The following is a 21538-nucleotide window of genomic DNA, read 5'->3' on the forward strand; positions in this document are numbered from 1 at the left end:
TAATTTTATACTATATGTATCATACATGTATCCTGGAATATCACTAATCTTTGACTACATGTATCATACATGTATCCTGATGAGAGTATTACACAAGACTTGTATCTTAGCATATAATTAATTAAAAACATATTGTCAAGATAAAATATAGAGTTTCACCATTTTGTTGATTTCAATCTGCCAAACAGCTTTGCCCCAAAAATTTAGTAAATATTGATATACTTCATTCGGAGACAGAGGAAGAAAACATTTCCTCTTTACAGCAGCTCAACCAAGGTTCAATACTGAAATAAGGCTCTAATTTGGCTTATGTTCTCAAGTTAGAGGCAAATCTACAACAGGTATTCACAATTCCCACTGTTTGCTGCCCATGTCAAGCTAAAATAAACATTACAATCCATTAGGTAACTTTCCACTGTACATGATGATTTGCAAGAAACACTGATTTTGTGTGACTTTAAATAAATATTATATTTTGCTTTGAAAGGATTTGTTATCAAGGTCGAAACATGCCTAAAATCTTGTATTCATAAAACACAGTTGCCCCTCCCCCCAAAAAAGTGCCAAAATGAAAAAGATCATTTGAAGTGGCTGAAACAGTGCCATGAATTTAAGATAAGACTTTATCTCCTTTGAAAATGCTGAGTGTTGAAACCATACCTGATATTCATGAGCAATAAGATGTTCAATTAGCTATTGTGGCAACCATAGTGAATTTAGGGTAAGTACTATTTTCATGTAAGACAAACAGGACATTGTTACAAGACTTTTGGTGAAAATGCCATGTCGATATGAACATTTATTCAAATTACAATGTGTTCCACTTGGGACTCATACCTAAAGAAAGATCTGCATCATTTTCATTCATTCAGGACCAATGAGACATCATAATTAGTTTTCTGGTCAAAGCCCATGTCAATGACTTTCCGTTTAGGAATAGATGTAATATCAAGATTTTACAGTTGACTGCCATCATGGCCACTTCCAATCAGTATGATAACCTTTATTTATAAATGGCATTAATATACAAGTGACTGCCATAGTAAGTACCACGATAGGTTATTTTTATACCCAATCATTTTTCATACATTTATTTCTCCACTGAAAATCAGATATATACATGTCTTCTTAATTTTCATAAAGAGAATAAAGATTTGCATATTTGCAATAAAGATTTGCATATTTCAAGTTTTTAAGGTCAGAATTGATATTTTGGCTTACATTATTCATACAAGTAAAAGATTTAATTAAATAATTGGTAATTAATTAAAGAAATGTAAAACATTAGAGATAATACAAGAAGTTTAACTGCACTTACAAGGACAAGGATTGTGGTTAAGCTCAATGTCATCAACAGCAATGTCTCCTTGTGTGCCATTTCCTCGAGTTGCTGTGAAGACAATATCATACATACTTAGATTGGTACTTGGAAGAATTGAACATGCTGGGTACCAGGATTTTCCTTGATCACCGTAACGCTCATCGACAAGAACAGAGACTGCTCTATCTTTGTCAGTGATATGTACCTAGAAAAATGAATAAACATTTGTTTCATTTATAACTGATATTGTTTTTTCACATTAAGCAATGACATCATAATTATATGATGGAATTTGAATCAAATAATGGTTATTTGGTATAAATGATGCTTCAAGTATGGTGCTTATAGGAACATATACAAGCTGTGTGCACCTTAGCTCTAAACAGTCATCTCTGACATTTTGATTTTAATGTCTGAATTTTCTCAAAGGTTTGCAACATTGTAAACTTTTACAGAAATTCAGGTCTAAATTTTTTCACCTGAACTTAAGTCTAGACAAAAATTTAAGCCCAGAATCCAGTAACTTATCTGACTGAAATTTAAGCCTAGAATCCAGAGATCTGATTGGCTAAAAGTACGGTTGAAGTTATATAAATATAAATACAGGGCATGACAAGTTATGGAAATACTGGTCATTAAAAGTTATATAAATACAGGGCATACAAAATTATAAAAATAGAGGGTGTGAAAAATTATAGAAATACATGGTAAGAAACATTATAGAAATACATGGCATGACATGTTATAGACATACATGGCATGACATGTTATAGAAATACGTCAAGTTTTAGTAATTCAGAGTATGAAACATTTTAGAAATATAGAGCATGACAAGTCCATTTGAAAGAAAGATCTTTGTACAACTGCAGAACTCATCTTCTTAAATATAAAATTACCAGAAGTCTCACACTCCATGACTGCTCAGTGGTAGACAAGTGGTTAGAGCATCTGCCTCATATGCGGGAGGTCACAGGTTCAAACCCTGATCGAGTCATACCAGAGACTTATAAAAATGGTACTAAGAGCTGCCTTGCTATACTCTCAGCCTTAAGATATTATTGTTTGGACTGGTTGACCTGGTGTCAGGATAATGTGACTGGGTGGGACATGATGTTACATGTCTGCAGTATGATGCCATAGTGCTAGACATCACAATAAACTGCTACACTGCAGACATTGTATCGATATGACTGACATTTTTTTAAAGGTATGTTAAAAATCCAAATCAAACACATACACACACACACACACTTAAACTCCATGGTAACATCAAAAGCATATGATGTAATCTAGTATCATCCTTAACTTCGTTTGCTTGAAATAATTCAATCATTAAAAGGTTTTCTCATCTAGGTAAACTACCTCCTGGATTTGAATTTTTTATACTTTTGAGAAAAAGCAATGCTGTGTTGTTTTCTCTGCAAGCAAAATAACATCTCCATTTCTATCAAATAAGATTACACTTTATGTCTAAGTGCATGTACACTTCCTGTAATTAGGAGGCATTTGGTCTGATCTTTGAGTTTGCTAAGCATTCATTTTACTTTAATTAAATTAAAAAGTATGACACTTTAGTTTGCGAGTACAAAGGTTTCACTGCTTAGGAAACATACATGAATAATCATATGACATTTCATAGTACTGTATATACTAAAAAAATATATATTGTTAAACAAAACAGACTGAAAATATATACCAAAAAGCAGTTGCCCCAAATATAGTTTTAAAAATATGTCAATTAGTAAACATTGCTAATTTCCTATAGAGATGTACTTGAGGAATAAAAGTGGGATATAATGTGGGCTCTAGAAAGAAAAAGAATTTATACTGGCACTGTAAGGTACAAAAGTTAAAAATATTGAGATTATACACTTAATCTATTGTCAACATGACTTTATCGATATGCATTACTTTAATCTGATTGGAAAAATGTACAGAACAGATTTTCAGTATTATTTTGCTTTATACTGGAGGGATTCTGGTTACAATATATATATATAATTATATATAATATTCAATTATAAAACCAATTATTATATATGTAAAAGTTTATTACAAATATATAAGCAATTACAAAAATAGTTGTATGAAAAAACATTCATCAAATACTGAACTCTTTTTGCTGTACCTAAAAACAATCAAGCCAAACTTAGACATTCAAAAAAATGTTAATTATGTGATTAAAGGCATGTTAATTTTTATCTGTTCATACTGTAGAGAATGAGGGAAAAATGAAAAATAAATAAAATATGGAAGGCATATATATGTATGGACAAATGCATATCCTAATGGGTAAAGAAATTTCTTCCAGAGGTGATATTGTTGCAGTAGCAATACAGTTTTCATTGCCATCTAGGCAATATCATGTTATGTCATATGGCCAAATTTCAATGATGTATATAATATTTTCAGTGCCATGATACAGAAAATACAGCATGCAGTCATTATGAGGACCCCCACAGATCCCCACGGATCCCATTTTATAACATGGTGCTGAAATTATATGTATAACTTTATTAAAAGACAGCCTTACCTAAGTTGGAGATAAAGAAGAATGCTGTAGCTAGATAACTTTCTGTCAGTTGCGAGACAAGCATTTGTTAACATTCTTTTTGAAACAGAGGTGAGTGTATTTGCTTCTATAGGTTAACATTCAAGGTGTGGGGTACATGTTACAGGTCTGGAACTTCCCATCTCGCCTTCTATTCAATGACCAATACCCTTAATTTTATCTGCAGTGAGTCATTGGAATAAATTCAATTTATTCCAACAGATGTAGCATTTTCCCCAAAATTCCTTGGGCAAAAAACTTGAAAAATGGCCACCACATTGTCACTAGTAACAGTCAAGAAAAGTTCTAGAAGGCAGAAGAAGGAAAATTCCCATTGTCACAGCTAATCACTAGAGAGAATACTTCACAAGAATTTCATCGACAATTAGATTCACATTAAGAGATATGTTCAAAAGCTGATGTATCAAAAACATTAAACTGCACACACTATAGTGCTATGTATATTTTATTTGCATAGTTTGTTAGTTTTTTAATCGATTATATTCTATGGATAATTGTATTTTGTACCTGACCTTGTCCAAAACCAAGTTCACTGTATTTCTGACAAAAGACACTGATCTTGTTTCTGAAGCAGAAATTAGTCTTATTTGTTTGTTTTCAGTATCTGATTTGTGCTGGAATTTATTTATTCAAATTATTTATTCACTGGAAATAGAAAGTGCTCATAAATAGTATTCCTGCACAGAGACATGAAGTGGGATTTGTAGTGAATTCAATTAACTTAGCATTAGATTTCTTTTGTAACATGACTGGAATTTAATTAGGACTTCATTCTTTGGGACTGGTGAATCAGATACAACTTTTTGGGCTATTTGGGATTTATTTCACAATGATGTAACTTCTTTTTAAAGTTTCACTTTGTCATCTAGGGAAATAAATTATATGCTGAATTTTACAAAAACCTGTTGGTTACGCTCTTTTCTGTTATTTAGTTTAAGACCACAGAGTCATAATAATATGTAATGTGTACCGTATATGTGACAAATAAAAGATACAACACTCACTCAACATAAGGCCCTTATTGTGGTCAAATTGTATAGCAATGAAATGTTATGTAAATTTTATTACAAGACATCTTCACAACAAGGTTCAGATATTTAAGTAGGACAAACATGATGTTGATTCTGTCTCATGAAATAATAATAGGCCAGATAAAAAAAAGAGTTTTCACTGCAATAACATTACCCATGTTACAAATATCAATGTAAATTTGTATCTACCTACCTGTAAATTACCAACGTTTGGCCCTGACATATAGTATTGATACCACAGGTAATACCGATCTGGTTGAACACTGACTGATATCTTAAACTCTGCAGAATCTCCCCCCTCTCCGAAGCTTGCATCAGCTATCATGTAGTGTCCTACAAATAAAGGCACTTGAAATGATGATGACTTAAAGTACATCAATGTACAAATAAAGAATGATATTTGGATTTCTTCTTGGATTTTTTTTGCTTACAAATCTATGTCAGTCTCTACATAGAGTGCATTCATGGTCATTTATGATAAGTTTGAAACAGCAAACAATTATATAATTACAGGATTTAATTTTGTTTTACTGTGGGAAAGTTCAGGAACCAGAAAAGGTGTCATATTGCTTATTTTGTTTTGAGCAAATTATTCACAAATTGAATTGATTTTAGACCAACAAGTATCAATCATCGCTAGAAACTTATATATGAATGTGACAAAGATAATCATAACATATGCAAATTTAATTTTTCTGACTACATGCAATCTTACTTCTAAAAGATAAATAGCATCGTCCTTTCATCATCTCAACACAATAACTCCAGATACAGAAACAATTGGCCTTAATATAATACATGCATTATAGAATTCTGATTGTCCACTCAATGTTTAGATATGGACAAGGGGGAGGGGGCATTGGTCAGCACCTTTGAAGCCCAGCTTCAATATTATTTTTCAAACCAATATTTATATAAAGAACATTAACTGGTTAATTAAAATGTGTCTTTATATATAACATGATATCTTTATATATAACATGATATCTTTATATATAACATGGTATCTTTATATATAACATGATATCTTTATATATAACACGGTATCTTTATACATAACATGATATCTTTATATATAACACGATATCTTTATATATAACATGGTATCTTTATATATAACATGGTATCTTTATATATAACATGATATCTTTATATATAACATGGTATCTTTATATATAACATGGTATCTTTATATATAACATGATATCTTTATATATAACATGATATCTTTACATATAACATGGTATCTTTATATGTAACATGGTATCTTTATATGTAACATGGTATCTTTATATATAACATGATATCTTTATATATAACATGGTATCTTTATATATAACATGATATCTTTATATATAACATGATATCTTTATATATAACATGGTATCTTTATATATAACATATCTTTATATATAACATGGTACCTTTATATATAACATGATATCTTTATATATAACATGGTATCTTTATATATAACATGGTATCTTTATATCTAACATGATATCTTTATATATAACATGGTATCTTTATATGTAACATGGTATCTTTATATATAACATGATATCTTTATATATAACATAATATCTTTATATATAACATGGTATCTTTATATATAACATGGTATCTTTATATATAACATGATATCTTTATATATAACATGGTATCTTTATATATAACATGGTATCTTTATATATAACATGATATCTTTTCCTCTTTTTTGTTCAAAAGTAGAATGTCCATATTGAACCCATGGTTATTAAAATTAATGCGCCAATATACATTTTATGTTTTATGAAGCAACTAAACATTATCACGAGAGATTTTGCTCAAACACATATTTTTCATCTCTAGCAATATAGAGGCAAATCAGAACAGGGGTGTGTCACTCCCCAAAATGACTGTGCTACAATCAGAAAGTTTCCTAAAGCAAGTTTTCATTACAATCAGATGCTTAAAATGGTGTACTGGAAGTACTTATAATGCATAAGCTGCAAGGACTTGAATCTCTGGTCCCTGATCAGTCTCCCAGTCCCCTTACCTGCTTGTTTACACTTCACCCCACCCCTACAATACTAGACAATATTTCTGTATCTGACCTGATTCTGGGGTAGGTTAATGCATTTTTGTGGGTTAGTCTTTGGATACAGAATTACTGTTTACAGTTTACAAAATAGCATTCTCCACTACCTTAAGCATTAGATAATAAAACATCTGTCAAGCATTCATAACTCTCCCAGATAAAATGTCCTCATGCGTGCAAAACTGTTTTCGGCTAGAGAGTACCTAGCATATGATCTGAGTTTCAAACTTCCCTAATTAATTGTCGTATTATGAAAGTAAAATAATTTAATAAAATTTATAAAAAAAACAAAACAAATGAGTTCATAAAATATGGATGTCCCCCAATAGTCCCTAAAAACTAGCTAAATAAAATCAGGTACCTGTGTAATTCTGAGTTGTATAATCTGCCTTTGGTCCAGTGAAATATGAGAGGCTTGGACCACTTCTGATTTGAAATCTGTAGCTGTCTTCTTTGTTACATGTGGTCACAAATGGGCAGGCAGTGATACTCTCAAAGGTACAGGCAACAGCTGGAAATACTGTTTAGAACCAAAGAAGCAATGAGACATTATGCTTTTATATATATATATATATATATATATATATATATATATATATATATATATATATATATATATATATATTTGGTTTCAAAAATAGGTAATGCTTTAGTAATGCAATTATTCAATGAGTTTCATAAATTTAATATTAAATCATTACCTTATTGAGATTATGTTTATCAGGTTTTTTTAAAATGGAAATATGTTAGAGAGAAAGAAGAAATGATTTCTTTTATTCTAGATAAGATGATGCACCTTTCAATTGTTGCGCATGAAGGACAGTCCCAGAAGCTAGTTGACATAATAATGTTTGTTCTACAACCAGTAACATATAAAAGTAAGTTCTTTGTTTACAAATTATACATAATTCAGATACAGTGGAACCCTGCTATAATGTGCCCCAATTTAACGCAAATTCGGATATAACGCGGTCATGGCATGGCTCCTGAAATTTTGTATATTCGCACATGAAAAAAAATATTTTTTTTCCAAAGTACATGAAATAGTGTATAAATAAATTAATATCATTATGGAGAGGAGATCGTGTATGGATTCCAATTTAATATGATCGTGGCATGGTTCCTGAAATAGGGTGTAAAACGTTTATTATCATTTTGGGGGAAGAGTTTGTGTATAAATTTTAATATAATATGATCGTGGCATAGCTTCTGAAATTTAACAATATCACCAGGTTCTTAAAGTGTTATGCCAAAAATAAACATTATCGGAAATGTTACTTATACTGATCCAGTAAAAAAAACGTTGCCAGCATGTTTGCTGGGCTTGGTGGTGTTATTAGACGCAATCAGTTGACCAGTAAATAATGTCCGCTTTATTAGCTGGAAATTGAAAGGGTATGAAATTGTACATGCGTTAAGCTTTAAAAAAAATATATAAAAGTAACTCGTGAAGTTTGCAGGCCTACTACACTTAGTTCTCAGGTTTTACATGTGCATGGGTTTGGCTTATGAACTCATTATTAACTTCCTATTTTTGTACAAAAATATTTTACCATTATGGAAAAGCAAGTTCACAAACGCAATTCGTTCTCTGCACTTTGCACAAAAAAATGATTTATCATTTTGGGGAAGAGATCATGTATGAAACTGAATACAATACGATATATAATATGGTTGTGGTGTGGTTCCTGAAATTTTAAATACATGTACGTGTATTTTTCTCGTACCTGGAAAAATACTTTTTTTAAAGTAAGAGAAATAGTGTGTAAAACGTTTATTATCATTTTGTGGAAGAATTCGCTTATGAATTTGAATATAATACAATCATGGCTTGGCTTCTGAAATGTAACAATTTCACCAGGTTCCTGAAGTCTAATGCCAAAATAAACATTATCGGAAATGTTACTTGTTACTGATCCATGAGTAAGTTGTCTTTGTGATTGTTTCCAATTAATTCTGTATACCATCGCTGCTCAAACAATAGCCGACATGTGTTTCTTTAACTGCATACACAACCAATCAGCAGACAATGCGGTGGTTGATAAAAGATTCTCACAATTTAATAAACATCAAAAAATGAAAGCCGCCAACATGTTTGCTGGGCTTGGCAGTGTTATTAGACGCAATCAGTTGACCAGTAAATAATGCCTGCTTTATTAACTGGAAATTGAAAGGGTATGAAATTGTACATGCGTTCAGCTTTACATTTTTCTTTAAAATGTGACTCGTGACCAATGCAGGCCTACTGCACTTAGTTCTCGGGTTTTACATGGGTATGGTGTTTGTTTATGAACTCGTTATTAATATCCTATTTTTTATAAAAATATTTAACCGTTATGGAAAAGCAAGTTCACAAACACAAATCATTCTCTGCTATTTGCACCATGAATTCAGATACAATGATTAGGGAAAAAATATTGAATATTGTAAATCTGTGTGTAATTTTTCTGTGGAATTACATGCATTATAGATGAACTGAATGCCACGGCAGCACAAATAGTAAACGGTGTTGATACCCTATTCATCATATACTGTAGATATGAATACATGTATATGTGCCAATGAGTTGTTCTGTCAAAACCTCGCATTAACGCAATCCAATTTTGTGGACCCCAATTATTGCGTTATAGCGGGGTTCCACTGTAGTATCTCCAAAATGAAAAGAACATTTGACAAAGACAATACCTTTCAACACTGGAACTTTGATGGAAATTCCTGTGTGACATCACATAGTTCACTTTGTTAAGGTGGTTAGATGAACCATATACATCGATTTCAATAATAAGAATGTTTGCAATCTTTCCACCTAATATGTGTCGAGTCCACTATTATGGATGTAATACTGTATATGGCAGAAAAAATGCAGAATTCCAGTTGTTGAAAATTCTTGTGACACGATGATTACTGGATGCAGAAATTGTATGAAATCTATACTAAAGATGATGTTGAGTATAGTAATTGCAGACTTAATGTTCTGGTGACTGAATATCTGCATTATTCAATTTAGAACAATACTGTGACCAGATAGTTTATGACTGTCATTTGTCCACAATCTTCCCTAAAAAGAAGTAAGTTTATTTTCCATTAATATGTTAACATTTAAACCATGATTGTCATGCTGTTGGGTGTTTTCACTTCAACCCTTTATCCATGGACAGGTGGCCTTAATTCTATACGTATTGAACAAATTCCCATGGTCATTGTGAATCAATACTGTGCAATAATTTCATAGGCTTATTTTGTACCATAAAGATTCACATAAAGTGATATGTTAACAAGTTGACATATCAAAAAATATTAAACTACACATACTACATGTAACATAAACCGACTGTGTGATAAAATTATGTATGATATGACATGACAGCATTAATTATGATCTGCATTTTAAAATCTTATCTGAGGACATGTTACTAAGATTACTCACAGTAATTATGTAAGTGGGGCAGGTTCCAAACAGTCTGCACATCTTTGCAGTCAATGTTTTATTATTACCACATTTGAATATTATTAACTATGTTATGACTATATGGTCTCAAAACTAAAAAATAAAAAATAAAAATAGAATGAAAACTAGCAGGTTTAGTAAATTGAAAATGTAGTTTATTGTAATAAAATAAAAATTGAAAAATCAAAAGTAACTACAGTATGGAGATCATAATCCTAAATAGTCTTAAATGCTCTACCAAGTCTAAAAGTATCAAGCAATCAAAATGTGTTCCAGTGGTATTCTATATGATATTCACTAATTTACAGATGTACAATAATAGTTATGAATTATGATAATATATTCTAAAAATGTATTGTAAAGAATTTACAGAAATTCCAAACTATAATTCTGCTCCAATTCCAAGAATATCAAAGCACTTTGTATTTCCAATGAATTTGTTATGTATATTTGATTTAATTTAAATGTTTGTTTGTAAGTTTTAATTTTTTTTATTCCATTACATGCTTTTGTAACTTTTTTTACTGGAATACAGTTCATTTCTGATTTTTTTTTTAATTTTTGGCATAAAAATTTTTTTTTAGAAAATTTGTATCTAATGCTGACCTCTTCCTGAACTTGATTTGGAACCAGTAAGAGTTGTATTAAACAACCTTTTTTCTATTTTAATTCTTTCTCAGAGTAAGATTCATAGAGTGGAGAACGCTCTGTGGCCTACTGGTTAGAGTGTATGCCTTGGATGCGGGAGGTCATGGGTTCAATTCCCATCCGAGTCATACCAAAGACTTACAAAAGTGGTACTAACAGCTTCCTTGCTTGGCATTCAGCATTAAGAGGTTAGTGTTAGGACTGATTGACCTGGTGTCAGGATAATGTGACTTTGTTGAACATCATGCTACATGTCTGCAGCATGATGCTCCAGTGCTAGACATCACTATAAATTGTCACACTGCAGACATTATAGCGATATGAATGAAAAATTGTTCAAGCTACCTTAAAAATCCAAATCACACACACACAATCATAGAGTGGAATCGAGGCCATACTTGGAGTACGTGACAAATAACATGTATCAATTAGGTTTATCCAGAGGATGGACCCACATCCGGGCATATGTTTTGCACTGTAGCTAGATTTATTATTGATGTTTTGAGAAAGAATAGTCATTAGTGCCTTAACACTTGAGATGTTAAAGTGTGACCAGTTTTAGGCTAATTATTTTGTTTAATTACATTTTTTTTGGATTACAAGTTTGTTTTCCCTGGAAATACTAGTGCTCTAAATTAATTCTTGGACAAGGACAGTTATCACAATTTACACAGAATTAAAACACTGGAATATTATTGTTTGTGATACAACAGTACGATGTTGACCACAGCATATGTCATCGCCTTCCAGTTTGGATTTCATTGGGATTTGACCTCAGTTTCATTGGGACTTTTATTAATAGGACTTCTTTAAATCTTGGATTAATCCTGGATATTTTTGTATTTGATTCATAGAACCATAAATTCTTTTTCTCATTTTTACCTTGTTTTTCTAGAGAAAAAAACTATTTGTTAAATTTTATAAAGCTTGTTGTCTTCACTTTTTTCTTGTTACATTTTGTTACAGCCTAATTTAAATAAATGAATCTTTTCAATTTAATACAACTGAATGGCTTCCAAACCTGATATTAACACAAGGAGTACTTAATTCTTACATAGACATCTCTTCTATAAATAACTAAGTCAGAATACAAATGAAAAATGCATATTTATTTTAGAATGATTTGAACTTGTAAACAAGGTCAGGTGCTTTACATTAACCAATCAGGAATTAGGTCAGCTTGGCCTTTCAAGAACTCATGTCCTGAAGTCAGGTCATGTGATGTTTACTTGGTTGATAGTACAACTCATCCTTGAATCAATGAATGAATGAATGGATTATGATCACAAGAATGGTCTCTTCTTTCAAGTGGAAATCTCAATGATAAAGAATATTAGTATAAAATATATCATTACCTTAATAACTCTTACAAACTGTTATCAAGTAAATAATACACATAATATAGATATACATACCAAATATGTTAGTGGGGCAGATTCCACACAGTCCTTGCAGTGAATGTTTTATTATAAAGCATCAATGTTTATTATAAAGCATTTGAATAATACTAAGTCATTTATTTTATTATTGTGCATGTGAATGATATTAACTATGTAAGTGAAGCATCTTCCAGACAGTCATTGCTATGATGGTGCTTGACAAATGTGAGTGCATTCATCTAATCCACCTGGGCACACACTATATTAGCCTTTGTCACTAAGATATTTGGCTATTTTTAAAGACATGATAAGCATCTTGATGAGGAAGACTGGATCTGGTATAGTAAGAAATGTGTGGCATGTGGGTCATAAACTACTTCATAAACATTCATTTATGTCTATTTTCAAAGAGCTCAAAACAAGGGAGTAAAGTAAATAATTTATTAAAAATTTTATGATCTCTTAATTAGTCATCATAATTTTAATTCAAGTCAGAGTTGGAGAATTATCTGTAATTCCAAAGTCTGGTTATTAATAAAGCCCAGTTCAATTCCATCTAGAATAAATATATTAGACCTTTCTAAATAAAATACTTTATTAGATAAAACTCAATATCTACAAGCCTAGAACACGTTAAGGTAAAGCGATTGGAGCAAATCAGTCTCAGTTAGAAGTATAATTTATAGCTGATAACACTAGTAAACATGAATACTCTAAGGCTTGTAAAAGTTAGCTATTTTTGCGAGTCACTGAGCATATATTTCTGCATGTCAATGTGGGTACAATTGGTACAATGTTACACACTGACTACTTGATAACTATATCAATGACAATTGGATGAAAGAAGAAATATAAAAATAGTTGTTCTCATAGAACCTTGCAGAAAATTACCCAAAATGATTTTAAATAATGACAGATTTGTACAATTTCTGCATCAGCTTCAACATCAAGCTCTAAGTGATATTCATTTCATTAATCCAAATTAAAAGACCTCTCAAGCTGTCAAGGCTTGAAGTTGAAAGTCTTTGTTTCAGGAAACTGGAAGGTATACCTAATAGACCATACAACAAAGGACTCAATGTTCTTTGCTAGTATTTTATTATTTCTTTACCTATTACCAAAAGTATGACCATTATATGTTGCCTGGTCATTGTGGGATCACTAATGGACAAGGTCTGACACAGCAGTTTGACATATAGAGAATGCAACATTAAGTGCTGAGAACTCAAACAAGAAATTTGTTTTAAAAATGCATAGCTGCCTTCTGAAACAAGTTGTCAATATCTCAAAAAGAATAAACCAATGACTTCCCATGGCCACAATCATGTACATACACCAAGAGGATGTCATCTTTCAATTAAGCCAAGAGGATGTCATCTTTCAATTAAGCCAAGAGGATAACATCTTTCAATTAAACCAAGAGGATGTCATCTTTCCATTATGACTAAAGGATTAGGATCATCAAAATAGTAGAATCAATCATCAGTCTGCCTACTTGAAGCCTATAGCGGCTTCCAGCATTTATTATACAGGTTACCATGATCATGCTGCTACATGATTGTGGCATGATGTTGCAGTGCTCAACATCACTAAAACGTACCACACTGCAGACATCCAAATCACACACACACACACACACACACACACCATAATCATACAGAAAATAAAAGCAGAGCAAAGCAATTATAATAACAGGAACCAAGAAGGAAAAAGTCAGTTCTATATATTACTAACTGAACTTACAAACTGATGCCATTGCAAGTGGTCCAGTACTGAAACTTAATGACTTGTAACAGCAAATTAAATAAACTCCAGTTCTTATAAATTCATAATATGATATAAAACATAGAGGATTGCTTTGGAAATAAGCTACAATCCAATAAAGCCAACTGATAGATAATTGACTGGTATGTGATCCAGTTTTAGGGTTATCCAACGTGGAGATTACAAAACTTTAAAGTAAATTATGTTTGTCTGACACTATTTACCCAACCATAATATTTTTATTATTTTAGGGGATATATGTCTTCTACATCCTGAATACACCCCTACCAAAGCAAACGAAAATTGTTGTTTGAGTCTATATCACAGAGACAAGGAAAAATAAATCATGCCTATTACCACCCTCACAACCAACATATAAGAAACATATTGAGGAACAATGTTTCTTTGCAACCATCACCCCTAGTTGTGTGGCAAAACAAAGAAAAAACTAACAACTTTTATCAACGCCCAGGTGTATATATATATATGACTCTATTCATAAAGAACAATGTTAAAATGTATCTTTACCTCCAGGACATGAACTTAAGTCATATGATATGTCAAATATCCGTTGAGCTGTCGACTTTGTGTTTAGCGGCTGACCAATTTCCACAGAGAACACCAGCTGAACCTTGACTCCACTGAAGCGCCACAGATCTACACAGTCCCTAAATATTCCTTCATGTTTCTCTGCATCCACCTGCCACAGTGCTATTCTGTTTTTGCTGTCATCTATGCTGAACATATATTTCCCTGAAGCCCATTTGCTGATCTGGTAAGTGAAGGTTATACTGCTAGGTGAATTTGATTTAAACCTTGGTGACATCAATTTTGATAATTCTCCTTCTTCAGCATAAGTTGTCATGTAACCTTTGTTCTCTGAAATATGTAAAAGAAACAATAAAATACAATGCTAAGTTAAAATTTAAGGGTTGTTCACTTTACACTGGCAAGTAGTTTTCTCAAGGGTCAAGCAAATTTTCAAGACGAAACGAGTTCTTAAAGACATGTGGGTCCTGATAATGTCACTTTAAAAGGTGGCATGGCAGCCCTATCATGGCATGTCACATGATATTTGAAATCATTTGTCCAACGACATTAACTGGAATGTCAATAAGAACTCGTGTAGTATAAAACTATACACTCAAAAAGAGAATTAAAAGAAACCTGCAAAGCTGGCATATCAGCTGTATCATTATAAGTGTGACACATGAGATGCTAGCAATCCAGACATGATGTGGTGTGTGATGTGGTAAATTTACAGTGGTACAGCCATATCATGGTGTGTCAAAAGGAAAGCTGGCACACCAGCCGCATAATGTGTCACATGGAAAATTGGTACATCAGGTATATCATAGTGTGTGAAATAGAAAACTAGACTCTGGTCACATTATAGTGCATGACATATCATAGTGTGGTGGCATTAAAAACTGGCACACTAGCCTTATCATGATATAATAATAATAATAATAATAATGGCTTTATTTAAAGAACAAGCTCATTCGGTCAACTGACTAAAATTCCATGAGGCCTTCTATAATGAACAATTTTTACAAGATGAGGTGTCTTTAGACAACAAATGCTATTAAAAACCAGACAACTGAACTAGTGCAACAATAAAATATGTACAAGGTTTCAAGGATGAGTACATAAAGGATTCATACAAATAGTAGTAGCGAACATTTATAAAACATTATAAGTGAGTACATGATAACAATGTTGTAAAAAATAGAACTGTGTTCTCTGCTGAAATGGAAGCCAACTTAGAGTTGTAAAAAGGTATTTTGATTGCATATCTAAAGCAGCATCAAGATGCTGCTCTTGTATGAAATTTCAGTAATCTTTTCTGATTTTCTGTGCCACCATTACCCCAGATGGAACAAAAATATTCTAAGTGTACTGGCATGATATATGCATTGTAGAATATCTTTATCTGTTCTTGAGGGAGATAAGATTTTATTCCGTTCAAGAGATAAAGCAGTGAGCTATTACTTTTTAAAGACCTTATCAACTTGCATTTTCCAGCACAAGATATTGTCTATCATGATGCCAAGTAGTTTTTCATGTACAGACTGTTGTACATACATTCCTTTTATCATTACTTTGAAGTCATTGTTCTCAGCTTTTACTCTTGCACGACTACCTATGATCATGGCTTTTGATTTGCTGCATATATATACCTCACGCCACATTATAGGCAGGTTCTCAAGTTATCAGGACACATGTTATCAAGGGAGTGGAGTCCCACTGTGTTCACACCAGTTATTTATTTTTACCAAACCTTTATTTAGTCAGTGCTAATCTCATGGCCTGTTGATCAAATGTTATATAATGTCATATCATCTGTGAACATGTTGGTCACAGGCGGATAGCTCAATGTGATAATGGTAAATCATTGATGTACAGCAGAAAGAGTAATGGTTCAATTACTAATCCTTGTGGAAGACCTGACAATATAAGTTTCTTATCTCAAAGTTTATTCAAATTAGAAAGTTGTTGTTGTCTGCCTTCATGACAGGTTTGAAACAAAGTTATGCTTTCATGGTTAACATGACAATTGCTGAGCTTTTCCAGCAGGATTTTGTGATTTACATGGTCAAAAGCCTTTGTAAGGTCACGAAACTCTGTACCTACAAGGTTACCTTGATCTATTGCTATCAACCAATCATCCACCATTATATTTAGTGTAGCCTGGCATGAATGTCCTTCACAGAAGCCTGATTAGCTCTGAATGTAGTAAATTAAATGATTCCAGGTAGTTTCTAAATTCACTACAAACAAGTCTTTATAATCTCTTTGAAAGTGCTGATAAAAGTGATATAGGTCTAAGGTTATTCCTATCAGAATGATCTCCCTTCTTATGTATTGGAGTCACTTTTGCCAGTTTTAGTCTGTTTGGAAAAATATCTGTGGAAATGCTTAGATTGAAGATATACATAAGTGAAGGTACAATCAATTGAGAGGATAGTGTTAGGATCTTTAGCACTTATATTATCTAGACCTGAAGCTGTTCTGACATCAAATTGGTCTAATCCATTTCAAATGACTTCAAAACTTATTTTAGGTATTTTGAAGCACTCTTCTTAGCTAAGTTTTGAAGAAATATGCTCATTTAATTCATCACTGGACAATCTTTTATGAGCTTTGAGATCTACAAATTTTTCATTAATATTCACAAAGTAATCATTGCAATTTGAAGAGGTTCTTACTGAATATCACCATTTTCATCACACTAATACATGTAAATGGCAGGTTATTGGCAGATCTGCCTCACAAATCGTGAAGGTTTCCCAGAGTTCCTGTAAATCAATTTGGTTGATTGTGATGCTTGCCTCTCTTGAAATTAATAGGAGCATGAGTATTCAGGGTGTCGGTAATCATATCTAACCAGATGTCAAGAGCATCTGATGGGTCATCAAAAGATTAAATCACTTACCAAGGAATGTATTTCAATTCTTTAAGGAATATTTGTAAATTGAATCTTTTCAGTATTTGATACGTAATATATTTGTAATGGTAAGTTTTACTTCTTTGACTTAACTTTTGCATAAAGCATATAGGATAATGATCACTTATGGAATATTTGGGAACTGCAACTTCTATAACATTCTCAGCATTATTAGTATAGTTGTAATCAATTTGTGTTTCAGACACCTCTATTATCCTAGTGGGTACATGAACCACTTGTTGATAATTCAGGGAAACTGTGATTTTAATCCAGTTTTGATTGATATCATAAGGCAAATTGTAACTGAAGTCACCTGCTAAACAGACTTGTAACTGAAGTCGCCCACTAAACAGACTTGTAATTGAAGTCACCCACTAAACAGACTTGTAATTGAAGTCACCCACTAAACAGACTTGTAACTGAAGTCGCCCGCTAAACAGACTTGTAATTGAAGTCACCCACTAAACAGTCTTGTAACTGAAGTCACCCACTAAACAGACTTCTTTATTTTCTATATATAAAGTTCAAGCTTATTTTGAAATATAGTACAAGTATCGTTATTCTTTGGTAATGAATTTTGTGCTTCCTGAAATTAAACCACATAAACAAAAATTCATAACTAATAAAATCTAAAATGACAGGAATCCCATGCCCATCAATTAAATTAATTAATGTAAATATAATTTATGCATAATTGTGGAAATTTAAATCCATGAAACCGCATGGAAGGCCATGGCCTGTATTTGAAGACCACTATCAAAGCATTGCTGAAAAACATAAACTGAAATTATAACAAATTCTTGATGATGTCAACACCGTTAAAAAAATGGCAGTTATGTCTTGCTTCATGATTGTGTAGGTTCATCAATAAATTAAATTCACAGGGAATTCTGATTATTCAAAAACAAAATTGTAAACTGCATCTATGGATGACTGCTTTGCGCTGAAAGTGTCTTCCATGGTCCTATGTACAAGTTGCTGGTCCTATATATGTGTTTTTGGTCCTATATATGTGTTGTTGGTCCTATATATGTATTGTTGGTCCTATATATGTGTTGCTCTTCCTATATATGTATTGTTGGTCCTATGTATGTGTTGATGGTCCTATGTATGTGTTGTTGGTCCTATATATGTGTTGATGGTCATATACATGTATTGTTGGTCCTATATATGTTGTTGTTGTTGTTGTTGTGGAGTTTAATGCCATATTTCAGCACATGATAGGCTATGCATGGCGGCCAGTATTAATGGTGGAGGAAGAACCCCGGAAAACCCCAGGAAGAACCACCAACCCACGAGAAGCTACTGGCGAGCTTTCTCACATACCCACGTTAGCCGTATCTTAGACTCGAACCTACACAGACAGAGGTGAGATGGCAGTGATCCGTAACGGAGAGTGCTTTAGACCACTCGACCACTCGGGGCCCCGGTCCTATATATGTATTGTTGGCCTATATATGTGTTGATGGTCCTATATATGTGTTGCTGGTCTTATATATGTATTGTTGGTCCTATATATGTGTTGCTCTTCCTATATATGTATTGTTGGTCCTATATATGTATTGTTGGTCCTATATATGTGTTGATGGTCCTATATATGTATTGTTGGTCCTATATATGTATTGTTGGTCCTAGATATGTATTGCTCTTCCTATATATATATTGTTGGTCCTATATATGTGTTGTTGGTCCTATATATGTGTTGTTAGTCCTATATATGTATTGTTGGTTCTATATATATGTTGCTGGTCCCACATATGTATTGTTGTTCCTATATGTGTATTGCTGGTCCTATATATGTGTTGCTGGTCCTATATATGTATTGTTGGTCCTATATATGTATTGTTGGTTCTATATATGTGTTGCTGGTCCTATATATGTGTTGCTGGTCCTATATATGTGTTGCTGCTCCTATATGTGTATTGCTGGTCCTATATATGTGTTGTTGGCCCTATACATGTGTTGTTGGTCCTATATATGTTGTTGTTGTTGTTGTTGTGGGGTTTAATGCCAATTTCAGCACATGATAGGCTATGCATGGCGGCCAGTATTAATGGTGGAGGAAGAACCCCGGAAAACCCCGGGAAGAACCACCAACCCACGAGAAGCTACTGGCGAGCTTTCTCACATACCCACGTTAGCCAAATCTTAGACTCGAACCTACACAGACAGAGGTGATATGGCAGTGATCCGTAACGGAGAGTGCTTTAGACCACTCGGCCACTCGGGGCCCCGGTCCTATATATGTATTGTTGGCCTATATATGTGTTGTTGGTCCTATATATGTGTTGATGGTCCTATATATGTGGTGCTGGTCCTATATATGTATTGTTGGTCCTATATATGTATTCTTGGTCCTATATATGTACTGTTGGTCCTATATATGTATTGTTGGTCCTATATATGTGTTGTTGGTCCTATATATGTGTTGCTCTTCCTATATATGTATTGTTGGTCCTATATATGTATTCTTGGTCCTATATATGTATTGTTGGTCCTATATATGTATTGTTGGTCCTATATATGTGTTGATGGTCCTATATATGTATTGTTGGTCCTATATATGTATTGTTGGTCCTAGATATGTGATGCTCTTCCTATATATGTGTTGTTGGTCCTATATATGTGTTGTTGGTCCTATATATGTATTGTTGGTTCTATATATATGTTGCTGGTCCCACATATGTATTGTTGCTCCTATATGTGCATTGCTGGTCCTATATATGTGTTGCTGGTCCTATATATGTATTGTTGGTCCTATATATGTGTTGCTGGTCCTATATATGTGTTGTTGGCCCTATATATGTGGTGTTGGTCCTATATATGTGTTGCAGACACAGTATTCAGATATTCCAAGTAATATACCTTCATCAAAGGTCCGATACCATTTGTCACCATGATAATCACAGTCAGATGTACGGAAGTTACAAGATGGATCAGCTGGAACTGAAATTAACAAAGAAATATCAACAAATTTGACATTAGTATAAGAAGTCTGAAGTAGCTTACCTACCCAATGGTGTATAATGAACTTATTTTGCCTGAACCAACAAAAAGAATACATTCTTTTGAGAAACTTGTATGACTGTTTGTTTGTGTCACATCATGCGTGTGTTATTATTTGCTCAAACAATAAATGTCTTGAAAATTGTATGAATCCACAATAACAGAATATTAGTGACATAAAAATTTTATGAAACAGTGTCAGGCAAACATCCTGTTCAGGTCTTATTGCATTCTCATGAAAAAAATGGATAAAATGAAAAATGTATTTGCTTTATTCCAGCAAAAGAAGGTCATAAATACAAATATAAATGCCAAAACAGTTGAAAAATAATATGTAAACATAACTTGCAGTAACATCACACAATAATCCACATACTTACCTAATCACATTAACATTAGGAATATAAGCCCTACTACCTCCCAAATTAGCCTTCCAAAAGACAACTTTTCTGCCAACATTATATCTTAGACAAGAGGGAATAACTCTTTACCATTACTTCCACTTACCACCTACAGGTGGTGCTAGTTTAAAACTGAGTTGAACATCATGTAATTCATGGTGGGAAGGATAGGGGTTTATTAAAGAAATGTAAGTAATCTAGGAGAAAGATACTTTAGTGAAAAATTTCCTTTCCCCTTTGAATACATTCACTTATTACATTAAGATTAAGATTAAAATAAAGTTGGAGCTGATCGTCTGCATCCAACCAATCTCTCAGTTTTAAACCTCTGAGGGAAGAAGACTGGATTCCACAGATAAAACCACTTTCCAAACATGTGAGCAGCATAACCACAGGTGAGGTAATTAAGTTTGGGAAGATGAAAGAAAGAGATCTTCTTA

At 32.7% G+C, this 21538-nt stretch overlaps 1 protein-coding gene across 1 annotated transcript in view; it reads right to left on the reverse strand.

The window, feature by feature from the left end:
• LOC149783787 (uncharacterized) overlaps positions 1 to 21538 on the reverse strand; it is a 138841-nt gene that overhangs the window by 88705 nt on the left and 28598 nt on the right. Inside the window, exons 9-13 of the mRNA XM_089932912.1 lie at positions 20557 to 20637; positions 14772 to 15122; positions 7366 to 7524; positions 5118 to 5257; positions 1319 to 1526 (exon numbers count right to left, since the gene is read on the reverse strand). Of these exons, the coding sequence (XP_089789038.1) occupies positions 1319 to 1526; positions 5118 to 5257; positions 7366 to 7524; positions 14772 to 15122; positions 20557 to 20637 (939 nt within the window). The remainder of the gene's footprint in view (positions 1 to 1318; positions 1527 to 5117; positions 5258 to 7365; positions 7525 to 14771; positions 15123 to 20556; positions 20638 to 21538) is intronic.

Source organism: Sinohyriopsis cumingii, chromosome 14 (genome assembly GCF_028554795.1).
Source record: "Sinohyriopsis cumingii isolate HCF-2022 chromosome 14, ASM2855479v2, whole genome shotgun sequence".
Lineage (NCBI taxonomy): Eukaryota > Metazoa > Mollusca > Bivalvia > Unionida > Unionidae > Sinohyriopsis > Sinohyriopsis cumingii.